The sequence below is a fragment of the Ciconia boyciana genome, chromosome 8 (assembly GCF_034638445.1).
Source record: "Ciconia boyciana chromosome 8, ASM3463844v1, whole genome shotgun sequence".
Classification (NCBI taxonomy): domain Eukaryota; kingdom Metazoa; phylum Chordata; class Aves; order Ciconiiformes; family Ciconiidae; genus Ciconia; species Ciconia boyciana.
The window spans coordinates 51124861-51143255 of record NC_132941.1 but is presented as its reverse complement, the minus strand read 5'-3'; the positions used below and the strand labels follow the sequence as shown (position 1 = coordinate 51143255).

General features: G+C 38.1%; 1 protein-coding gene across 8 annotated transcripts in view; it reads left to right on the top strand.

Annotated features, from left to right (window-relative positions):
- LCOR (ligand dependent nuclear receptor corepressor) overlaps window positions 1-18395 on the top strand; it is a 101218-nt gene that overhangs the window by 30232 nt on the left and 52591 nt on the right. For 4 of the 8 annotated variants that reach the window (XM_072869256.1, XM_072869255.1, XM_072869261.1 and 1 more), the window contains exons 2-3: window positions 14510-14575; window positions 14991-15070. The exons of 2 other annotated variants lie outside the window; for them this stretch is intronic. In XM_072869256.1, the coding sequence (XP_072725357.1) occupies window positions 14510-14575; window positions 14991-15070 (146 nt within the window). Of the gene's footprint in view, window positions 1-957; window positions 1051-14509; window positions 14576-14990; window positions 15071-18395 lie in introns of all 8 variants that reach the window. 2 more of the 8 variants (XM_072869259.1, XM_072869258.1) reach the window with 1 other exon arrangement.

Sequence of the window (18395 nt, the reverse complement as noted above, 5' to 3'; positions counted from 1 at the left end):
AGCAGAATAAATGGTTCTTAGTTTGTGCCTGGAAGTCTTTCTGAAGAACAAAGGCTTGACAGTCCTTGAAGATGTATGCTGGTTACTTAAATTTCTGCATTTATATTTATGTGGCTGCTGGGGGTGGGGATCTTCTTGTAGCCTTTCTAAAGGTAGAATCAGTTCTTTCCTCCTGTTGCCCTTGCCCTTAAAGCTGGATAGTGCAGACATCTACTGTGATGGATGAGTGGATGTCATTCTCAGGAAACTAACTTTAAGGCAAAAGTAAAGGGTTTTTATTCTTTTTTATTTTATTTAATTTTTTTATTTTAGTAGTTGAACTAGCTGTTTTGGCTTCTTCTCTCAAGGACCACATGAATAAATCTGAACAATACGAGGTTGAGTTGCACCTGTAAAAATGGATTCATTTTGTTAGCTTCCTCCTGTTCTGCACAAAGCCACGAGCAGCAGAAGTACTGGAAGAACCTGCTGCGTAGGCTTATGCTAACCGTATGTTAACTTTGCTTAAAAAAAATTAAACCCTACCTCCTGCAGAACTTGATTTGCCATTGAGAAGAGCTTTCGACTTGCTGAGAGTGAAGGGGAATTTTTCAGTCGCTGGCAATTGTGCAAGGAGATGGCTATTGTTACTGGCTCAAAGACTGTAGAAAGAACTTTAATTTCCCTGCTCTGTTTGATGCCTTTGCAACTCTAAACTGTTTTTCAACGCAAATATTCGACTGACTGTCCACTGTTGCTGCTTCTAGGTTTCTTTCATTTTACTTTTTCTTCCCCTATCCCCGTGTTTCCTCTACATTGAGTGTTTGAAGTTATTTTTCATGCGACATTTTTGTTTCCAAACTAATTTTGTTTTCTCTCTAGGTCATTTATGTATTTGTCTTCACTAATGTTTGCAACATCTCCGAACATAGTATCCTCTGTGAATTTAACTAACATGCTGTTTACCCTTTCTTCCAGATCCAGTTTCTGATCCTACTTCCACATTTGGGAGTATGCAAGGGACAAACACATCTCTTTGCGTAGCTTGACTGGATATCCCAAGACTAGGATGTTAGTATATTTAAACAATTTTTTGCATTAAAATGTTGCCAGTATCTTAATTGCACATAGATTATTATTTTTTGAAATGTCATTAGCTTTATTGGCATTATGCTTATTCAGAAGCCTGCTGGTAGAAAGAGTTTTTCTGCAGTCTTACTAGTGCTTATTGGTGACTTTAAAATGGGTGCAGGAGTAGGAAGAATTTCAGGGTTGCTTTTTAAATGAGCCAGGCTTATTTAGTGTTATAGCTTTAGCACTCATTCCTGAAAATCTTGGCTCTTTGTCTAATAAGATTAACTGTAGGTTAATCCAAGAACATATAAAATCTTTAAACTCTGTTCAAGATATTTATGAAAGACCACTTCAGACTTCTGAATGCATGAATACAGGCCCTAGGAGAGATTTTTCAATACTTGAAATAGTCAAAAATCTTTAGAAATACTTGCATCAAATAAGTGTTAACAAAAAAAATAAAATTGCACACTGAAGTTTTTTGAATCCCTGCATCGCAGGTCATGTTATTCTGGTACTTGTGAGGAATCAGTTGTCTGGAAGAGTAAAACTAAAGAGAGCTAAACTATTTTTGCAGATTTGATAATGCAGCTTCCTTTAAAATGTGTTTTGTGATTGTGTAGTTATTGCAAAATGAGGTATTGCATGTTTTCTGTTATGTAAGCTATTGTCTGGCAGTAATTAGCAGTTCAAAGAAAAAGTAGTCAGCATTAAACTAATGTGCTATTTTTAAAAATGTATTTTTGACTTGGCCACCTCTTGGAGTGTCTCATGTATTCAACTACTATTATATTTAATTGAATTACTTATTGAAACCTACTGTAAGCAACTATTTAAATTACTGAAGTGACTTGGATGCTGAATGCAATGTTGATTGTGTAGCTGCGGATTTTGCAGGTTCCTCTGCAGCCTTAGTTTTCCAGTGCGCTTCCGTTCTTTTCCCCTTGTAAATGAAAGGAGCCTTCTCTTCATGTGGTTTGAATTTCTTCTGTTAAAACTGTTGCCGATCTTCTTGGATAACATTTTAAAGTAATTGGTTATAGTTTCTCCACTTGGATTTTCATTTGTACTGTCCAGCTCTGTACATGGGTGATAAATTTAGGTAGGATTGTAGTTGTTCTTTGGCTTAGCTACTTTGACAGATGTTCTCAGAAGAACTAGTGCTAGGAAAGTGCAGTGTTTTGCAACACTTGTTCTAGTATCCCGCTACATTTTGTTTTAGTGGCCGATTTCTTCATTCATCCCTTCTGGTGTTATTCCTGTGGTTTTATAGAAAAGCAAGCGTGTTATGGTTACTTACAAGCTTTTAAAGGGTATTTGAGACTTGTTGAGTGCTATTGTTTATTTTATCAAATCTGATGAAGCAGAATGTGTTCTAGAAGTCTAATATTCCTTGAGCCTGGAAATGTTTCTGGTGTCAAAGAACACTGTTAAAAAAAGTCAGCTATATCTGAAATAACCTTCAGAGGATTTAAGGTATAAAATTGACAGTGGTGGGGAACAAGGCACTTTGATTAAATTGTTATTAATGCTTCTTGCACACACTGGCTTTGGCAATTTATTGTTCACTCTTTATGCCATACTTTCTTCCTTACGTGTGCATGATACTCTTTTTCTTTTAGAGAAACTTATGTATGAAGAATTCTGTAGGGAAAAATGACCTTAAGGGAAGATATTTACAAAGTGTCATGGACATCAACCTGTTTTGTAACTTTGAATATCTGTTAGTGCTACTCTAGACTTTTAATCCTTAGGATCAGTTGGTTAGCATGTAGCCTGCAGAAGCGCAGTTTGTATCAAATTCCTTCACTGTTTATATGGCTGTACTGCTGGCCGTTCATAGCGGTGGATTAGGAAATCCATTTCTGAGGTTTTGCTCTGAAAGGACTGTTCAGAAGTAACAAAAAGAGCTGCTTTGGATATAAGTGGACAATGACCCTCATCTTAAAAGCTGAAGTTTTCTAGCGAGGTGGCACTCAAAACTGTGAACTTTTTCTGTTGTTTCTTCATATAGAGGTTCTTACAGATATTTCAGTCTCCAGTGAATTTAGCAATACAACATAGTGTGGAATGCCAAGCTTGAGAAGCTTTGTGTGTAGGTTACCTGGAAAATTTAATTCAGATTTTGAACAAAGGACGTGTGGTAGGGAGCTTCTTAGAAGGCTGAGTGTTCTCCCAGTGTTTCTTCACTTAGCACCAAAGAATTGTTTTTAGATCTGCTGCGCATCCTAAACAGGGACTTCATTCTCTGAACAGGCCTGAGGCAGTGACAAGTCTGCTAAGACCTTTTTATTGAGATACCAACTGTAAAATTGGAGCAAAGCTGGCTGTTCTAGAAGGCTGATCTCTAGATGTTTGTAACAGTTTGATGTCCTTGAAAGGAAACATGTAATTTGATTAACTGTGAGCATATTCTGAGATTCTGCTGTAATTCAATGACATTGAGAAAGCTGGTGTGCAGAAAGTGTGGGACTTCCGTCTTCTCTCAAGTTCAGATCACCCATGCTGCTTTCAAGCAAAGAACTTCAACTAAACTGAAAAAAAAGTTGTGAGGGAATAGGGTAGCCTCAACCAAAGTACAGTGGATTAAATGTTTGACTTCCTTAATTATGAAAGCCCAATAACATGCTGTGCTTCAGGAATTCTAGAAGGTCTGGACTAAATGAGATGGAGAAGACTGGGCAGTGTCAAAAAGCTGCGCAGAACTGCTTGACTTGAGGAAGAGTTAAAGATGATGATAGGAGCTTAAATTACTGTGCATATGACTCAGTTAAGTGCAATGTAAACTGTTAAAGATACCTGTCGACACCAAATTCACCGTAGCTACCCAGGAAAGATACTTGGGCATAACTTTGAAATCCTGAATGGCCATCGTAACAGATGTATTCTCTATCATGTTACTCTTGCATTAACCAAATTCCAAGGTTTTTGTTCCGAATATGATCTTCAGCTCTCATCCAGTACCTACTTCAGATGTCTGTCTCAAAACGGAATAAGGGAAAGGCAATCTGAGAGAGCGAACAAGGGAGTCAAACAGGTCTTGATTTCAGCAGTGTTGCTGTCTAAGCTGTCCCTGGTCCTGCCGCTTGTTCCTGCTGACACAACTGGACTAGGCCAGGAAATTTTTCCTGTCTAGAAATAATGCAAGCAAAACCGATTATTTTTTCATTGTCTTCTGTATGCACCTGTACAATTGTTTGTATTGCCAGTGAAAAGGGAAGAGCATGAATATGAATGCCTAATGTTAAGCAGCCTTTCTTCTGTCCCGTGTTGCTGTCAAGAAGGAAAAAGAAAAGCTCAGTGTAACCCCAGTTGTAGTTGGACACAAAATACCCTAAAGAAACGTGCTTCTCCTGTGAAGCACATCTGCAGGCACAGGTTTTGGAATTAATGATGTGTATCTGAAGCAAAAAAGTTACTAAGATTCAAAGAACTGCTACATGCAATGATGGCAAACATTACATGACATGAGAAGTGAGAGGGAGATTTATCAGTCACTTGCTCTTTGGGAAAATTTCCACTAAACCCCAAAGGTCAGGCTATCTTATAGCTGTTTACTGCAAACTTCTTGCATCTGTGTGTAGTTTTTTTTAAAGAAGGTTCACGCCTCATCACATCTGGCAATTTCAGTTCCCACAATTTATTTCAGCACCAAATTGTTTTGCTGCTATAATCTTTTTGTTACAAAGTTGTCAGCAGCTGTGGTTATGCTTCTCTGTTTCCAGAGGAACATCAGGGCTTGCAGCTTCTTTAGTGCATAGACGTAACCGGAGGTGTGAATGAAAGATGTGACTTCAGTGATGACAATTAGTCACTGTAATCTGCTTTGTAGCTAGTATGAATTCTATACTCATGTTTTTCAGTGTTAGGATACTTCTCCCTGTGTGCTGATCTTTGTTTTGGGGGTTTTTATTTAAGGTGGATAACTTTTGCCCCCTGCCCTGCTTTCAGTTACCCTTTAATTTTTGTGTAGCTGCGGGTATCACCCACTGACTTCACCTAGATCATCCTTTCTGTTGAGACAGAACTGAACAGTCCTTCTGAAAAGGCTAAAGATTCTTTTCCAGAACTTCTGGGAAGCCTTCTCAAAACATCAGGTGTGCTTAATATTCACTGTAATCATGATTCAGCTTTCTTTCTATGATCTAAATTCTTCTTTTCTTCTGTTAGCTTCTTAATCAGAATTTAGATATACTCACTGATGTTTTAGTGAAATAATCACTTGACTTAATAAAGTGGTGTGTCTTTGCATATCATAAGATTTTTCAGGATGCTGTTAGCTCGCTGGAGTCAGAAGGCATACTTTTCATGGGGGCACTTATGTAATGGCTTATGACAGAGGTTTATTTAACGTCAGACAGACTTTTACAATCACAAATAACAGAGTAAAAAGGCTGTTGGCAGTTTTTACCTTACAGGTAAGCTCAGTATATTCACCTCTCAGCTAAGAAACATTCAATAGACTTTCACAGGTCTATGCTATTTGTTGAAGATCATCAGATTTTCAATGATGGGTGATGTAATTATATTCAGTTTCCTAAGTAGAATCACATTTCCATTCCCCTTTGCAGACTCCTGTATAGATTTGAAGATCTCTGTAGAGATGGCGAAAGGGGTATTTATAACATGAGAATAATATATTGAGTTAATTCAGCAACGACTGATGATATAACTGACCTCCTGTGATAAAGGAGGTGAAACCAAGTCACACTCCAAGGGTTTCCTAGATCAAAGCTCTGGTTTGGTAGATGCTTTTTCTGCTGGCAGTCCTCGTTCAAATGGATTCAGCAGCTTGTGCTTACCCTTTCTGTGCTGTTTTTTAGCTGAATTGTTTCAGCTACTCTGGTTTCAGTACATGGCTGTGTGTAGCAGACAGAAAATAATGTAGGGCAGGACTGAGTTGCTACGGGAAGGCAACCCTCTTCAGATAGGACTGCCATGGAGTATGAAATATGGCTAATATCTCAGCCAGTTTAACCCGCACCTCTAACGCGCTTCTGCACCATGCCAATACATATCTGTTGAGGCTGGAGTGGAAACCACTGGTATCCTGTTGCTTCCACATATACAACTTTTGGGGGAGAGGGAGGGTTCCTCCATGGTTTAAACTGTCTTGGGCCTCTGCTATACCTACTTGTGGCAACACACCTGAGAGTACACCTGACTCTGGCTGATCTGTGGTATGAGCATTACTATGGCCATGAAATAAAGTGGAGCAGTGAATTGACCTTACTGGAAATCCTGTCTCTTCTGTGGGAGGCATTTTCCAGGCAGATCAATTCTGTCTACTGCAAGGCTATTCTTATGCTTGTGCTGGGGGACCATGGGGTATGGGGATAAACACTGGGAGTTAATGAATGTCATCTTAACTTTGCTTGGCAGTGAAACATTAACAGGTTGTCTCCAACAGAAAAAAGTTTCTAGGTGTTTATTTTGCTGCAATAAATAATGCAACACTGTTGGATATGGAAAAAATTGCCTTGAGTTTGAGCAATGTTTGGGTCTCTGTATAAAAACTTCTGGTCCATGATGTTTTGTGCTATTGAGCACTCTCATTCTTGGGCTATTTGGCTCTTTTAATCTGTCTATAAACTTTCTAGCTAGTTGGTATAGTTTCTTCTCAGTGAAAGTTGTACCTGGTTGCCTGATGGAACTCCAGACCTGGAGGTTGAACAAATAAGAGCACTGTCTTTGAATTGAGATACTGAAAAACAACTCCCACTTCAATTCTTAAAGTTTGTTTGTTTGGGTTTTGTTGGGTTTTCTTGTTTGTTTGAGTTTTTTTTAATTTAGATCTTATTCTACCATTAAGTAAAAACTACCTTTTTAAGGATACATAGAAAGTTAGTAGTTACTGAAACTCTTCTGCTGCCATTCTTTGCCATTTTGTGATGTCTGTGTTTTCCGGTTTATTTTTTGAAGTAATAAAACGCAAGTATTTACATAAGAAGATTCCAGTCAGGTCCTGCATTGGTGGTGACTGGCTGTGAAGAAAACCAGATAGTCATACAATAAACCTCCTAATCTTGAGTTAAAATGTAAAACAAAAGCCTGCAAACCCTGACTTGAACAACTAGCCAGATTAATGATGCAGTATCTACAGATCGGAGGATCTTCCCACCCCCACAAATCCACATGAAGATTACAGCTCAGTCTGCCAGAGCAATTGCTGTGTCTTGAGGTGATGTTGAGACAGCCATTGCGGAGAGTCCTTTGCTTTTCTTGAATTCTGCTGCTGAGGCTCTTTGATTAGAGATAAGAAGGTTGTATGCTTTTGTGAAATTATTTTCTTGATATCAGATCACGCACACAAAAATACTCCTTATGGGAGGGGGGCAGGAGATGGTCCATATTCTAGCAGGGCCTTTTGCCCTGCTATAGTCTGTACTCTGGCAACAAGCTTTAACTTGTCACTTCTGGTTTTTTGGGGGTGACTTTTCAGTTGTAATCAGTGAGATAATCTGCCAGTTAGAGTGCTAACATAGGATGGGGAGACCTGTTTCCATTTCTCGCACTGCAAAACAGACGGATAACTTGCTTTCTTTGCCTCTCCATTCTCCCCTGTAGAGGGGAGAGATCTACCCTCTTTTAGGGGATTTGGCAGGGCTTGTTTCTGTTGTGAAGGCAAGTGCATTGCAGCACTGTAGTTCAGATGTAGCTGGTTTTCTGTCATACTTAGCTCGTTAACTTTTAAATGCCTTGCTACAAGTTTGATATTCCATCAGAGAAAATGTGCTTAGACTTGATTTTTGGAGGCAAAGGAATTGCTTGGTTGAGGGGGATGCTTGGAGAGAAGAGTGAGGATGGCCAGCTGCAGCTCCATCTTCTTTATTAAAATTACAGACCAGTAGTGGAATTTTAATGAAATCTTGCAGGATGGATGGTCAGAAGCACTTCTGTCAACAGTACTTGTCTGCTGCTGTAGTAGGGGGTTTTTTATCCCTTTTTTGATTTCTCAGCTTATTGCTGTGGTAAGTTACTGTAACAGTGAAATGGCTGTTTGACAAAACGTGTACCTTTTTGGCTTCTTGATTGCTTCAAATGAAACTGCTCTATTGGAGATGCTGTTTTACAGTGAATAAAGCATTAGTCTAAGGCCAAAGGGTTCTTTTTCCCTTGAGCTCCAAGGGCCTGTTTAGGGACCTCAGCAGGTGATACCGTGTATTTTGTCTTGGGAACACAAGGCATTGTAGTGGAAAAAAAGCTACAGAAGAGCTACGTATTGCTACGTACGACTTGGTTATACCTGTTCTTCTTTTAAACAGTGCCTATCTTAACATCCTTAGTTCTTTTTTCTGTATGCATGTGTCTGTGTATTGCTCTTACAGAACCAGGTTATTGATCTTTAAGGTCCCTGGAAAGTCGTTGGATTTACTAAAGCATCTGTTGTCTCTGGAGCAGGGACATCTGCAGTAAGTCCCTGAGCAGTGCAGTTTCATTAACAAAAATGTAGAAGCATGAACTTTGAAAAATTACTGAAGATGCACAGCTTTTTCTTTCTTTGTTCCCCAGGAAGCTGAAACAAAGTTGTTTGCACTTGTAGTTGGAGTACTTAATTGGGCTCCATTCAGATAACGAGATCTCTCATCATAGGTGGATGGGAGGTTCTTTTATTTTGTTGCATGAATAAAAGAATATTCACAACTTATAATTATATGCATGTCCTGAGACTTGGTGTATATTAATAACTGTCCTGTGACTTTTTTTCCCCTCCCTTGTTGCTTGGTCTTGCTTTTCTATTAAGATGCCTATGACTGAAGCATTCAAGTTTAATAGATTTTTGTCCTGAAAGAGACAGAATTCCCATGTTACACATAGACTGCAGGATTTTTCTGAATTAATTCCTGCTTCAAGTCCCATAGCTGTGGATAAATATATCCAATCTTGACCAGAAAATCTAGGCATGAGAAATCCAATAAAAACCCGATGTGGTGGTGGTGGCTCTTGCTTCCTACTAGTTAATGAGACTCCTAACATGATGAATGTAAGTGCTGGGGGAGAGTACAAGGGGAATAGATCTTAGCGGCCAGCCCACGCTTCCCTAAATAACACCTCCAGAATCCTAGGCTAGGGAAAGCGTCGGTCTGGTCCTGGTGTTCATGTCTTGTGTTTTCAATTGGACCTTTGTAAAATTAAGAGTGTCTTATGTCTGGCTGAGTTTGATCAGCTTCCAATTTCAGCTGCTGGATCTGGGTATGTCTTTGAGAAGCTGTTTTTCCTGTTCCTAGATGTGTGTTTTGTGGCTTTCTCCATTCCCCTCCGCCCCCCTTTCAAAGTAGTGTTTAATTGCATCTGCTTTGGTAAGCAGCCTCTGTGACCTGGGCCTTTTGTTATTTACTGGTCTTCCTGTCTTTGTATCTCCTGCAAATTTAGTGACTGCTTTCTTCCAAGTCAACGACTAAAATGTTAAATGGCATAGGGCCAAGAACCAATACCTGATGGACCTCACTAGCAGCAGTTTCCCATTGACACCAACATTTCAAGAGCTGTCACTTAATCGATTTTTAATCTGTTTTATATATTTTGGCTGATTTTTTTTTTTTCCTCCCCTTCCCCTGACTGGTTTTAGTCAAAATGTGTTGTGCCAGTCCAAAAATGTTACATAAATCTAAAAATATTATATCAAGCCTATTACTGTTGTTAATCAAATTTTTAGTTTCATAAAAGTGAAATTAAATAAGATAGTTTTTGTAAGCTCATGTTGATTGGCACTATTTTTGCTATTAATTCCTCAGTAGTCCTCTGAGCTGTTCCTTGTTTTTGAAAACCTTTACCAAGTTGAGACCCCAGTACTTATCTGTTTAATGTTTTGAAATTTCAAAGGGATGATTTTTTTGTTTTGTTTTCCTCCAGCCCCTTGGAACTTTCTCAGTGTTCCAAGACTTTCTGGAATTAAACAGTGCTGCAAACATTCTTGGAGTAACTTTAAAAAAACAAAACAAAAACCACTTCCATAGCATTTTAAGACTGTTAACCTACAAATGTTAAATAACGTCACCTTGATAGATTTTGTTGAATGATCGTATGCCATTCTATTGAATGTTTGGTAGTACACTACCATATTCTTACAGAATTTTTTTTGGTAATATGCATATGTGCTGCCTTTTTGGTTTTATCTTTGCTTACTTTAAAGCTGTGTGTGTCTCTTTCCTCTGACCTTTGTAACATTTCTGAATTTTGATTTATGTTCTCTGCTCTGAAGCCCCCTGCCCCTCTTCCAACGTCTTGTCTCTTCTTTGCGCTTTCACTCTTAGTCGCATTGTGGATTTGGGATTTTTTGGGTTCTGTTTTATTTATTTATTTAACAGGTCAGATTTTTTTCCTCATGATATTGTTTTGAGGGTTTCTAGTAAAAAGTTCTTAAATAGTTAAGAAATTGAAACAAAAGAGGTAGACAACTATTGTTTTAATTGATTTGACTCAACTTCCAGCTTTTTGAAGTTGTCCTTTTAAAGTGTGAATTGCTATGTATTAGGCTGATTGTTTATTATAAATAAATGCTGATGAATCAGTTGTCTTATTTTCTATTGCAGTCGGTCTACAATATCTACTATAATTAACTACTTCCCTGGCTAGTACTTATTTAGTCTATTGAGATCTAGCTTACAAATTGATATTCACAGATTAAATTGATACTCACAGATTAGGGCTGAAGAGTTGATAACTATGTATGTTGGTTTTTGTTTTCCCCCTTCAGGGCCCTTGCTATGTTGATTTTTTTCTTTTTTTCTTTTCTTTTTTTTAGTTCTTTAACAATTTATGTAATAGTAAAGATGGATTGTAGCCTTTATTTTCTTTACTACCCTCAAAATTGACTTCTAGTTAGTGGTACAAGCTTTACTGCTTTGACTAGATATGTGTGTAGGGCTGAATTATGTACTGAGTATTAAAGGGTATGTTTGAGCTATGCTGTCGCAGGGAGAAAAAGCATTGTTTGAAATGCTAGGCTCTGTGTCAATGGCAGTCCAGAAATGCACCCCTATGTCCTTCTGAAGATCTTGCATTCCTGTTTTTTAAAGGGGAGAATGTGTCTTTGGCTAATCCACATTGCTAGAGATCAGCCAGTAAAGTTGTCTCTTGGACTATCAACTTCTCTAATAGTGTTGTCTCAAGGAGCCTGGTAGCTACTTAAACATTACAAGTGCTCTCAGTTTTAAGGCAAAAGATAGTATCAGGATCTAACTGGATATTTTTTTTTTTTTTTGCAAAGCTTGAAATTAAACTCTTGTGTTAAACTATTGTCTTAAACTGTTAACCAACTAACTATAATTACAGTTTAAATTTATAACTTAAAATATTTGGTTACAGAAGGGAGGATGAAAATGCCAGAAAAGGTGAAAATAAAACTGTTTAGGTGCAGAGACAGAACTAGTGAAATTTGACCATGCTGAAAACTGCAGTCAACTTTTGTTTTTGTTTTTGTTTTAATTTCTGTGCTTGTTACTCAGCATAAAAATGGCACATCCATATTCTGATTTTTGTCAGAGGACATTTTAGAGAATAATGTTTCTTAAATAGTGCTTTCCTTTTAGAGCTAACAGTTGTGAAATAGTAATGTGTGTGTAACAACCTCTGCATTTAAAAAGTTATTCCACCCTTGCTTCAGTACTAAGCGTTTTCTTTGTTCTTTCTGGGATTTCCCCCCCCACTTGCTGGAAAGACTTCTGAGATAGAGAAGATGTTTTACACTTTGTAAATGTTGTATTTTTAAAAAAATTAAAAACTTTTTTCCTGAATTCTTATACTAACACCCAGAAGATTATTTTCCTTGTATAGGTCACCAGTAACATTAAAAGGGTTAAATGTATGGCTGCTTTAATTGCGAGGAACGTATCTAAGAGAAAGCTCTAAAATATTGGGATCTTCATCCCTTTTTCTCTCTTCTAATTCTATTATTCCTGCAACTTTTCCACTGGCCCTGCTCTTCATCTGCTGTGAACTGTCAGACACTGAAATGTAGATGATGAAAATATAGAAACCGGAATTTAGCAGAGGCAGCCATGTTAATTTCTGTTCCATTTGAAATGCAGGAAAATATCATCTGCCAAATGGAAAAGGACAATCGGTGGGAAAAGAAATGTTCTTTTCAAGCTTCTAAGAGCAGTGACAATGGAGAGAAAAAATACTATAAAAAGTAGGCAGCTCCTTTTTCAAGATTTTGTTTTCAATGTATTATGCATGATTAACTGTACACCGTTGCTCTTTTGGAGTCCTGAACGACTGAATACTACATCGCAGGGCTTATACTGTCTTTACTGCATTGCACTTTGCATTTGGGGGGAAATAGGGCTCAGCTTCATGGCAGTTTTGCCAGTCTTTAGTATAGTTTTTGAATACATTCATACTTCCCTTATTTGCCTTTTTTAATGTCAAGCATTGCACATAAGATGTTCTGCTGTTGCTATGCAACTGCTAAATCCAATATTTAATATTAATAAAAACCGAGTGGCATTAGCATCACGGAGAACAGTGGGCTAGCAAACTATGATTGTACAATATCCAAGCTGTAAAAATTGGCAGGGACTTCAGTGTGCAATTGCATGCATGGCAAACTGTGGGGCATGAGTCATTGGCAGTTACTATTTTAAGAGTGGTGAATTTGAGTACAATTTCTGAGCTCTTTTGATTTTTTTATTTATATATATAAAATAGTTTTTTAAACAAAAAGATAAAGAATGAGGTTGGTTAGCTGTTTTCCTTAAGGCTTCATTGCAGATACAAATTCTGAGGGGTCACTACCCATAAAAGAGTCAACATTATAAACCTATGGGTCAATACCCTGATTCTCCTATTTTTCTTCTAGGTCAGGTTGGTCGGTCCTTTCCCACTGTTCCTGCCACTTCCTGAAGCCTGAATTGGCTTTTTTTGGAGGCAGTGCTACTTCTCTGCCTGACAAGGTGCTGTTCAATGGGATGTTTTTCCAGTTTTTCCTCTTCCACCTTGTTTTCTGATCTCTCCCCTGTTTCTCTTTAGTCTTGACTGTTATTTCACCATCCCTCTCTCACCTTTTTTTGTTTTTCTTTTTTGTTTTCCACTCGGTCCTCTCTGAGATTAGATTTTTAGTGTCAGCCTCTGATAGGCTTTAGGTCGAGGATCATGTTGTACCCGGCAATGCTTTGGCCATCTAAGTTGTGTTGCAAGCTGCAAATTCTGTAGGGTCTAGCATCTGATATCTGAAGATGTTAGTGCACTGGCACTCTTCCTGACACCCAGAGGGGTGTAACGCTACTTGCCCTTTCCTTTTTGAAGACTACTGTCCAAAAGATAGCTTTGATATTAGATCTGTATATAGTCAGAGTTATTTTAGAATTATTGCTCTTTTGCAGTGTAATAACTGATTTCCTTCATAGCATGTGATCATTTAGATTTCAACTGGTTTCTTAAAATGGCTATTTCAGGTAGTTTATGTGTCCCCAATGCACCCATGCAAGTTTCTCTAAATTTAAAACCGTATTTTTGTGTCTTAATTTTTTTTTTTCACTTATCCTTCTGCCTCTCAAAGATTCAGACAAATAGGAGAAGCTGTCCTTAGCTATATGAAAACCGTTATTAAACCTACAAAGCAAAAGTATTAAGGGGGGGGGGGGGGGGAATACAGTAAGTTGTAGTCTTGTTTTATGGTCATATTGGGAATACATTTTTATAAGCAGGTGGAATTTGTCTGTCCCCCTTAAAGTAGTCTTTGTACTTTTCATATTTACTCTGCTAACCTGTCTTCTCACAGTATTGGGTAGTTAATAGTTCTATAGATGTTACTGCCAGCAGGGGTTTAGTATAATATTGATTTAACATTTCCAAATACTGGCAGTAATTTTGGTAAAGGTTTTTCCTCTTTTTCAATAAACTAAAATTGGTTAAATTTATTTTAAGCGAGGCATAAACCATGGCATTGAAGTAAATTGGACTGTGTATCTTAGATGCGGATCTGTGATTGGAATTTGGTTCCTTAGTGGCATGGCACTGCTGAATCCCTTTCCTTTGCATTTCCTCTCTTCAAACTTGTAACTCTTCAGGAAACACTGATTCTAACGTTTGCTGAAATTCAGAAAAATAACTAAATGCCACTCAGATGGAAGAATGTATTTTTTTAATTGGGAAAATGTCCCTTATTTCATTTTGGAGGCTTAAGCAAGAGAATTTTTGTACAGAAATTACCTGGTCACATTGTAGAACCTACAACTTCCTATTTTATTTTCAAAATGGTTTATTTCAATGTTGTAATGTTCTTTGTTTTTAACCTAGCTATTTACAAAAGTACAGGAGTCGGTGGACTCTAGATTGTGCTATGATTTGTCAGTAGTTCAGTCATCACAATTGACCCATGCATCCTGTAATACTTAGAGAAAACACGTTGAGCTCTGTTCTTGGAACAGATAAATATAGAACTGCTATTGTGAATATTCTTGTAGTGACGTACTTAATCTAGAAAGCTAACAATTCTTTTATTTGCTTTTAGGGTTTGAAAGTATTCTAGAAGGCCTGTTTGGACCTGGATTATTAAAAGATCTCAGTTTGTTTAAAGGTATTCAATCTCTGTTTTTGTATCTTGTTCTGCATTTCTAATGACAGAAGCAGCCCCAGCTCTGCCTCTAGAAAATGTGTGTTACCGTGGTGATTTGTGCTTTTTTCCCCCCTCCCCCAGGCAGTGCTCACAGTTAGTTTCATATTGGCTAAAATTACTAATGAGTGTGTGTTCATCTTTATGTGGCTGGGAGTGTATTTGGCAGTGCTCGGAAAAACAGATTTGTTGTGCATAGATAAAATGTATACAGTTTGGTAATCTGGGGATTTAGAAAAATGGCCGAAATGAAGCCTGCATCTTCAGGATGCAGGCAAGAATGTTGTGAAATAGGTATTTAATTCGGCATTTCTCTTTTGGCTCCAGTTGTGTTGCAGTTTATGAATATGAAGTAATTTGCTATTCCTCTGATTTACAGACTGTGAGCCTGAAGGTGTTTCTGATTGGTCTTTTGATGAAAATTGTCTTTTCTGCTGCCTGAGAAGAGAAAAAGTGAAGGTAACAATGCAGATGTGAAGCTAGTAGTTGTAGGGGAGGGACAAAGGGAGGGAGTTTGCTGCTCCTAGTTAACTGAGCATAGAAAATCTGCAACCTCCTACCCCTTTCCCCCTCCTTTGGAAAAAGGTTTTCGGAATTAAAATAATACAAGTTAATGAAGAGACTTGCTTCTTCTCTGCAACTTTTTCATTGTAGTATGTGATACAGATTTTTTTTTCTGTGTAGTGGCTCTTTCTGTTTGGTGGGTTTTGTTTGTTTTGAGTTCTTTGTAAGAGATCTTGTGGGGATCATGTAACCCTTCCCAAGGGAGCGAGACTTTGGCTTGTGCATGTTTACTACAGTCAGACGCTGGGCTTATCTTCAGTATGGAAATGTGGTCCATTTTAACAACATAGAGTCTTGTTCTGTATCTTGGAATCTCTTTCCCCGTGGGCCATATCCTTTTATTAAAGGGCTCATATGTATGGTAGATTTTGTACTGTGTTTGTTTACAACCAAGTCAGAGCTTAAACGTGGACAAGTCAGCTTTGCCAACATAATAAATTTGCAGTTTGTTTTCTTACTGAGATTATAGCCATATGTGAAACAAAGGCTACCATGCTATACGTGATTGTTGCTCAGCCCATGTGTTGAAATAATTATTGTTCTATAGCATAGGAAGGAAGGCTCATCTGTCTTGGAAAAACTTCATTTGCTGGAACTCTTAACTACTTCTTTTTCCTGCACAATGTAAAATTAACATGCAGAGTGGATCTCTATCAACTTAGAAATGAAACAAAAGCACCCTTCCCTCTGCAGCAGCTAATATGTGTGGCTGCATGGCTTGTTCATAAAGGAAGTACCTTGTTTACACTGATACTTGCCATGTTGCCAATTTATTCTTGTTTTAGTATTACAGTTTTTGTTAAGGCATGGGGAGGAGGGTTAGGAATGCTTGCATTTAGAACAGATGTAAGGCATAATACTTTCTTTCATTGAAACTGACAGCAGGTAAGCTGTATGTATGCTTGTGCTATAAGGAGTTCTGTCTTCTTTGACTTATGTCATCTCATAAAAAGACGAAATTCAGTGTTCAGCACAGTTCTAGTTAAGCCGTTGAATTAATTCAGAAATTAATTTTGTGGTGCGGTCAGACACTGGTCGTAGTCTGGGAGAATCTAACAGTGTATGGGTAGATCTTCAGAAAGACTGTTTACATCTCAATCGTCCTCATAGGTCCACAATAACTAAAATACAGCTCCTGAAAATCGGTGGTTGTTAGGTGAAGACAAATGCTAAGAACATGAAAGTCCACTGTACGGTGTGCTGATTAGGCATGGTTGCCTTGTCCTTTTCAAGCTTCTGCACAACCTTTAGTCAGAAGTTAAGATACTGCTATTTATATTTTCATGTACTTTGCTAGGCTTTTCTTTCTAGTTTCTAGTAAAGTGTAGCCCCTGATTGTGAGTATCACTGAAAAACTGGCGAGGTATTCCTTATGCTGGTGGTAGTTATCATTTATGTTCAGGTTCCTCACATGGTTTCCCATTGCACTGTGTGGTGGCTTTTAAATGGGTGAAAGAAAAGATGCAGATGTGGTCAAATCTGGTGTGCTCTGTAGTGTTTTGGCATCGGGGTCTAAAGAGATTTTAGGATTGTGTACAGATTGAGAGAATGCAGTTGGGGCGTGCAGCATCGCTAGGCAAAGGCACTAAGTGAAGGGGAAGGAGGTTATAAGTTCTGAGCGGGCTGGAGAGAAATGGGAGTTAAGAAAGGCTGTGGTAGTGTCAGACAGCCCCTATGGGCTTGAGTAGAATAATTTTCATAAACCCAAGCAATTTCCATCACTTTACATTTCAGTAGTCAAAAATACCTGTTTAAACCATTTTTCTTACAGCTGATTGATAAACAGGGACAGCAAAGAGAGCTTTGTGCACATGCTTGTTTGCTGCATGGCCAGGGATCACTGGCTGTTTGGGGGAGTGGGGAAGGATGGTGAACCAGTCCATTCAAATCAGACTTGGGACATCTCTGTTAATCCTGGTGATTCTCCTCATGCTTGGCACAGGGCTTCTTTGGAGTATGTAGGGGTTCTTAGGTTTTTTCTTTTAGGGTGTGATGGTTTTTGTTTTTGTGGTGGTGTTTGGTTATGGTTTGGTTTTTTTTTTTCCTACCCACAGCCTCTGTATCAGTTCTGTTGGGTTTGGGTTTTTTGGGTTTGGTTTTTTTTGTTTTGTTTGTAACTTCATTTGGTATTTAGCCAAATGATGGACAGTCTTCAGCTGATGGATTGAACTAAATTAGAAATGGCACTAGGTTATTCGAAATCTCTTCCATTCAACATCTGTAATGATATCTTTAACTCCCCTTCTTTTTAGGGAGTTGCAGGCTCAGTCTTCTGTAACTACTAAAACTTGTCTGTTCCTGTACATAAAGTGGTAGCAGTTGTGCTTTGTGCCACATCCTCTGTTCTGCTTTTTTTTATTGTTGATGTGCATCCTTTTACCTTACAGGAAAAGAACCGGGCAGGTTGGGTTGATTTGGGTTTATGCTTGTATACTGGTGAGTTACAGAATTAAAAGGTGTGTAATTGATTCTGTAGCTGGGAACAAGATAGCCACAAACCACATATTACAACAGTGTGTGGCTGTGGCTGGCCTTTTTTCCCAATGAGAACATCTCTATCAATACCCCCTTTGGATTAGTGGAATAATTAGTCAGTGTACTTGATTTTCACCTTTTGAGTGACACATAGGTACCTGGTCTGACAAGTTCAAAACCAATAGAAATTTTCAGGGTTTTTTTCTGGATTTCATTTGCCCTTAAGAATTACCTGTAACTTAGAGACCAGTAGTTCTGCTTAAGGAGAATTGAGTTCTGGACTGCAGGATGAGAATTGGAGGCCAAGATTAGTTTATTGGCAGAGCTCTTTTAAGGGAAAAAAAACTATGCTTGCTCTCCCACCCATTTCAGTGATGTTGGTTCTTGCTTTTACAAGCAGTCAGATTCAATTACATGCATTCTTCAAAGGATGGAGAACCATCTGCTGAAGTATTCTGAAAAGATTAATTTATTTGTAGCAGTAGTTCTACTTGCAAATACTGAGTAAATGCATGGATTTTTTGGCAGTCAAAATACAAGACAGTTTTTGATAGAGAAATGGACTTAAGTGCCTTCATTTGAAAGGGATAATAAAACACAGACAAAGTAGGGAGCTAAAATCTTCCCAGACATTTTTGCCTAAATCCAAAGGGTTATGTGCAATAATGTAAAGCTTTGAGAAATTGGAATTCTTTTCTGCCATCATATAATGTAGAATACCCAATTGTTTCAGTATGGTATGATC